General features: G+C 43.4%; 1 protein-coding gene across 1 annotated transcript; it reads right to left on the reverse strand.

Annotated features, from left to right (window-relative positions):
- Positions 1-381: 381 nt before the first annotated feature.
- On the reverse strand, positions 382-5894 carry LOC140126339 (sperm acrosome membrane-associated protein 6-like). Its single transcript, XM_072145651.1, has 8 exons — positions 5623-5894; positions 4465-4539; positions 4297-4374; positions 4136-4168; positions 3558-3635; positions 3356-3459; positions 2398-2557; positions 382-1190 (listed from the first exon to the last, which is right to left on the reverse strand). The coding sequence occupies exons 1-8, from the start codon at positions 5831-5833 to the stop codon at positions 922-924; spliced, it is 1008 nt and encodes a 335-aa protein (XP_072001752.1). The 5' UTR covers positions 5834-5894; the 3' UTR covers positions 382-921.
- Between the last annotated feature and the right edge of the window lie 223 nt (positions 5895-6117).

A 6117-nucleotide genomic window follows, 5' to 3' on the forward strand; every position in this document is an offset into this window, starting at 1 on the left:
TAGACAAGGGACAGGGACCGATTTGGTAAGCTCTGTGCAGCGCTGCGTAATGTGTGTGCGCTATATAAATAAAGGAATTATTATTATTAAAGGTTGGACTTCATGGACTGCTGTTATGGTTACTAAAACCCCAGCGGCAGTATAGACCCTCAAATTAGAGACACCATCAGTCTGGGCTTGGTTGTGGCCTCAAATGTTTTGATGGCAAAAATTGTGGCATTGTACTAAGACCTGGACTGGACTAACAATCATTAAGTACCCTTACTTTAAAAAAATTGATTTTATAGCCTTTGATAAGTACCTTTGTTATTCTACAAAATGAAATTAAACGACTTCAATTTTTCTTTTAATTTAATTTTTTTTTTTTGGTAACAATCCTCCAAAAATGTATAGCACAGGTTAAATAGGGGAAATGTGTAGTCCTCTTCCTCCTCTTCCTATTTAACGTCCTGCACTTGGAATTCAACTTCTCCCCAACTTTCTTTTCAGGAAGTTTCCACTGCATTGAACAGTCATATGGGTCTTGTCCAGGCTTGCGGAGTATTTTCTGTGCATCTCAGGATTGTTCTTTTTTTATATATATGTATATTTTGGGGTATAGCATTATGGAAAGGGGTATTGAGGGGATAGTGGGTGATGATCTCCTCCTCTTCTTTCTGAACACTTTAGGGTCGGCTGATCAATGTTGAAGTTGGTGTCCAATCTTGAAGGTTTCCAACTGTAACCCCTGCAGGGTTATTTTTTTTTTGGAGGGGATAGGGTTAGGAGTATATAGTGATCCTGCATTGATGATATGGGTAGTAGGTAATGATTTCCTCCTCTTCTTCCTGATCTTCCATTCCAGGTGCCTTCAACATTCATCATTTTTGACCAGTGACAAAGCTCATGTCCTGGCTTGAGGGTTCCCACTTGGGGGTTGACTTAGGGATAGACCCATGATGTTGGTCTGTTTCTTCCTAAATCCACACTAGGGGCATAACACCAGAGGAGTACAGCAATTATTGTGACAAGCAGACCGCAGACGCCAGCACAGACGGCATAGCCGATGGGACTCTTTAGAAATTCCCGGATTTTGTCTGCAGTGGAAGGGCCATCTATTTCATCCTCTAGCGGAGTTTCCAGTTTTCCTACCAGAGTCCGTTGGAATTCGACATCCCAAATTTCTCCTGTTTGTGATTTTGACTGTATCACTGGAAAATACAAAATAGATTGTGGGAAATTTATCAATTTTGGTGTAGGGTCTGTGTTTTTGGTGCAGAAATTCTGCTATAATTTACATTGGGATGATGGATTGTGGTGCAAGGGATTAATGAATTGGCGTACAACTAAAGAGGTTTGTACCACATTCATGAAGATAAACTAGAACTCCATTTTCTATGTCTAAGTGTGTGGAAAAATTGCACCAAAAAAGTGTCGGAAAACTAGAAGCATGGGAAAAGTGTCGGATTCTCAAGCGTCGCCCAAATTGTGTGCCCCCCACCCCCCCAAAAAAAGTGTGTTGGAATAGCACCAATATTGTGGCGCTGAAGTTTTCTGTCAGAAAGTCAATAATAAATGCTCCCCCTAGATCAGTGGTGGCGAACCTATGGCACGGGTGCCAGAGGTGGCACTCAGAGCCCTTTCTGTGGGCACCCAGGGCTTCATGCCAACAGAGAGTTTGCCAGACAGGACTCAAAGCTTCCTCCTGTGATCCAAGACAACCCAGGATGTGCCATGCTCAGCGCTATTTTAAAGCGACATCCTTGGCAGCCAGATCTACAGGAGGAGTGAGAAGGTGTGGATAAAGATGGATTATCGTTGGAGCTCCTGCTCTGGGTCCCCTGATTCTTTCTCTTCAGTGGATCCTGGAGGGAAGCTACAATACAAATTTCTTCATTATCTTTCTATTGTATTGGTGAACTCAGGACACCAATACGATTGAAACCTGTGATACAGTAGGGATCAATAAGTAACTACTTAAATTGTCATGTTGGCACTTTGTGACATGTAAATGGGTATTGGTTGTAGTTTGGGCACTCTGTCTCCAAAAGGTTCACCATCACTGCCTTAGCACGGAGGGCACACGGCAGCGCGCGGGGAGAGGAGGAGGAGGTGAGCGCTGCTCACCCCAGCCCCTTTCCATAGGAACATATGGGCCATGGCGCCGTAATACGGGAATAGATAGGACATGTTAGCCCATAGAAGTGTATGGGGGACGTATATCGGCCGTATATACGTCGGCCGTATATACGTCCCCCATACATGTGTGTGAAAGCAGCCTTAGACTTTAGTAAGGAGATAAGGATAATGCTGTCATCTGTGTAAAAGTACTGTACACACAGTGCACAAGTAGGAGAGGTGTTTATCTAGTTCATACATGTATGTGACATAGAATTTTCTAGTAGTTAGTAGTCTTACCGTTCAGATAGTAGAATTTCCGGAGTATGACGTCATGGTTGTCATCCGTGATCTGACAGGAATATGTCCCAGTATGGCTGAAGCTCACAGGCTTGATCATCATATACAATTTGGCCCCATTGCTGATGTCGGTAAAGTAACTGAAATCGGTCACCTTCATCTGAAAGTGAAACACATAGGTATCATCAGAGAAGGCGGTCATTTCAGAGTAAGGCTGGGTTCACGTCTCGTTTTTCGTATACTGCTGACAGACACGTTTTTTACAGAAAAAAAATAAAAATGTGCGCTACGGCATATACAGTCTTGTCTATGGACACAATGATGCACAAACAGTTGTCCAGTGCTCCTATATCCATTTTTTTTTAATGTTTGAGAAAAATGTTTTTTATATGCAAATTGCATATTATTTTTATGATTTTTTTAAACGTATAGTCTCTTTAATATTGATGTCTATGGACAACATATGCATAAAGTCTTACAGCGTATGCATCAATCCGTCACATCCGTTTATATGCCCAAATATAGATCTTAAAAAATAAAACTTATATGTTTTACAGTGTAAAAACGGATGCAAACGTATGAACGTATAAAAAAAATAGGTGTATGACCAAAAATGAATAAATTTTTGTCCATTTTTAGACACATATGTTGCAGCATACGTATAATGGCTCATTCACATGGCCGATTGCTTGTCCGGACCAGATTCCGAGCGAGCACAGGGCCGAGAGGGGGAGGTGGGAGGTGTCAGCGCCCGTCACCCCTCCCCTCCCTTCATAGGCAGAAGAGTGGCCATCCGACATGGTCACGGTGCATGACACATCAGCCACTGAAATCTATGGGGGCTACCTATAGCCCCCATTGCAGAACTGTGAATGAGGCCTAACGGAAGCAAAAAGCGAGATGTGAACCTGAGAGGTTTCTGTTTGTGATGTCATGTTTGGTTGGAAATGTAACTTACGTTTTTGGCGTACTTCCACTCAACCTTCAGATGCTCAGGTAGACGGAAAGATGCCCCGCACGGTATTCTGGCCTGCTCAAGTTCGCGTACATTTATTACTTCCACTTAGACGAAAGGGAAGGGAACAATCATGTAAAGACAACAAAATCCCAACTAAGAGCTTTATATAAGAGTAATAAACTTATGGTAGGAATAATCTTACGGGGACAGGCTATAGGAATCTTACAGTCCTCCATAATACATTGGCGGCAAGAATAGGTGCGGGCAGCTTTTTGAAATCCTGAAGGGATAAGAAGAGAGAGAGAGGGTCACAGGTGTGAGGTAAATAAGGGCTCACCATGTATGTAATGGAGATCACACATATTGGGGCAGAGTTTCTTACCCGGTCCAGTCGCGATCCAGCGGCGCGTTCTCCGACGCTGATTCGGGTTCTGCCGGGATTCACTAAGGTCGTGCGCCCGATGTCCACTACGTGTCGCTGCTGCGCTGAAGTCCGCCGGAATTCACCTCCTCCGTCTCGATGTATGTGAGTGCTATTTTAGCGACACCATTTTTTTAAAAATTACGCTGTTTTTCCGAATCTGTCGGAATTTCCGACAGCCACGCTTTCCGATCTCTGTCGCGTGAAAGCTGCCACCGAAGCGCCACAATCCGAACGCGTGCGCCAAAATCCCCGGGTAATTCGGCGCAAATCGGAAAAATCCGGGACACCTGGCAGAAAAACGCGATTCGGACCCTTAGTAAATGTGCCCCATTGTCCTGTCTAATGTCATTACTCACCACATGAAGATGTACATTCTTCTGCGGGATGACCTAATGGATGGAAAAGATACAATGAAGGATGAATGGTGTTTTTGATGGGAGACGTGTCATAGAAAGACACCATGGAGAATGTATATAATATCTCTACTGTCTGCATCTGAGGAGCTTCAGTCACTTACTTGCAACATGGTCTATCACATGTTTCACAAATTCAGCCATTTTTCTTTCAAACTGTTCCACCCAGGATGGGGAAATGACTAATAGAAAGAAAATAAATGTAAAATAAAAATGACTTTTGTAAAAAATTGTAATGTAAAAGATAAATTTTTGAGATTTCAGCAACTTACGTGATTGGTCGATTTTACGGACCACTTCATTGAAACTCTTCAGATATTTTTTTATGTATTTTACCTGGGAATAGGCTGCAAAGAGAAGACACATGATATTATTAACGGGTTCTTTGGTTATTGTATTATATACTGGACATGGCTTGTTCTGGGTGAAAATGTAGAAGAGATTCTCTCCTCTGACAGCTGATGAGAAGCTACAAGTGAATCTTTATTTTAAAACAGCGGTTGGGAACCTTGTTATAGCTGAGAGAGCCATGAACACAACATATTTTAGAATGTAATTCTGTGAGAGTCATACAATATGCACATGTACCCCATTAGATAGGTAACCACAGTACATGTGCCCAGTAGATAGGTAGCCACAGCACATGCCCCCACTAGATAGGTAGCCACAGCACATGCCCCCAGTAGATAGGCAGCCACAACACATGTCCCCCATTCGATAGGTAGCCACAGTACATGTCCCCAGTATATAGGTAGCCACAGTACATGTCCCCAGTATATAGGTAGCCACAGTACATGTCCCCAGTATATAGGTAGCCACAACACATGTCCCCAGTAGATAGGTAGCCACAGAACATGCCCAACCAGTAGATAGGTAGCCATAGCACATGCCCAACCAGTAGATAGGTAGCCATAGCACATGCTCTACAGTAAATAGGTATCCACATCACATGTCCCCCAGTAGATGTGTAGTTACATCTAAAATAAATATTCACTAAGCTGCACTCCCAGCAGGCGGCTTCTCATTGCTCCCATGCTCTCTATGACCCCGGTGCCACGACCGCTGTTGTTGCTTAGGCGACAACATTTGAGTCATAAAGAGGAGGGAATGCCGGTGTCCAGTCCTCTTTATGACCCAGGTACCGTCGCCCAAGGAATGATGATGGGTGGACGCCACAGCCTTTGGGTTGCACAAATGACGCAGCCAGCGATAATATCACTTCCTGTGTCCAGTAATCAGCGTTTTGTGTGTCTTAGATGTTATTTATTAAAGAACCTAGGCTTGGAAGCCAGATGCATCCATCAAGTCGTATCTGGCTCACAAGCTAAAGGTTCCCGACCAATGGTCTATCACATAAATAGTCCGTAGATCACATATGTTCTATGTATAAGATGGAGCAGCTAGGAGAAATAGAGGTAGATAATACTTGCCTATCGATATGTTAGTTAATGGGTTGAAGCCCATATGGAGCTTCTGGAAACAATGTTCAGTCTCCATCTTCCCTTGCGAGACAGCATACTGGCATATGCTCGATTTTTCCGCGGGGGTGGTGAAGCAGGAGTGGCATGAGCTAGAGAGCCCAGCTCCACACAGAATAACCAGAATCTGCAGCAGCAGATAATACGAGTCGAAGAAGCGCATGACTTTCGTCACAAAATATCCCTTCAGCTTGTGAACCTGAGAAAAAAGAGATATATAAGGGTAAGATTTCTATTGTATAAATGTTGGATTCATAGGACCTATAGATATACTTCCATCCTCTTAAAAAAATTGCAGCTATTACATATTATTGATATACTGTTTTTTTCCCTCTGAGCTTCATAAATATAGATGCAAGTACAGATTCAGCTCCCTCTAAGGCTAGATTCACACTGTCGTTGTCCGCCGTACCGTAGCACGGCGGGCACACAGAAGCGCGCGGGAAG

The sequence above is a fragment of the Engystomops pustulosus genome, chromosome 4 (assembly GCF_040894005.1).
Source record: "Engystomops pustulosus chromosome 4, aEngPut4.maternal, whole genome shotgun sequence".
Classification (NCBI taxonomy): Eukaryota; Metazoa; Chordata; class Amphibia; order Anura; family Leptodactylidae; genus Engystomops; species Engystomops pustulosus.

What these genes read in the sequence shown, in the direction of transcription:
- LOC140126339 (XM_072145651.1), bottom strand. Translation starts at nt 5,833, where the DNA reads ATGCGCTTCTTCGACTCGTATTATCTGCTGCTGCAGATTCTGGTTATT. An exon ending in AGAATGTACATCTTCATGTG is followed by an intron (nt 3,636 to 4,135) that starts GTGAGTAATGAC and finishes TTATCCCTTCAG; the next exon opens with GATTTCAAAAAGCTGCCCGC. An exon ending in AGTGGAAGTACGCCAAAAAC is followed by an intron (nt 2,558 to 3,355) that starts GTAAGTTACATT and finishes TTTCACTTTCAG; the next exon opens with ATGAAGGTGACCGATTTCAG.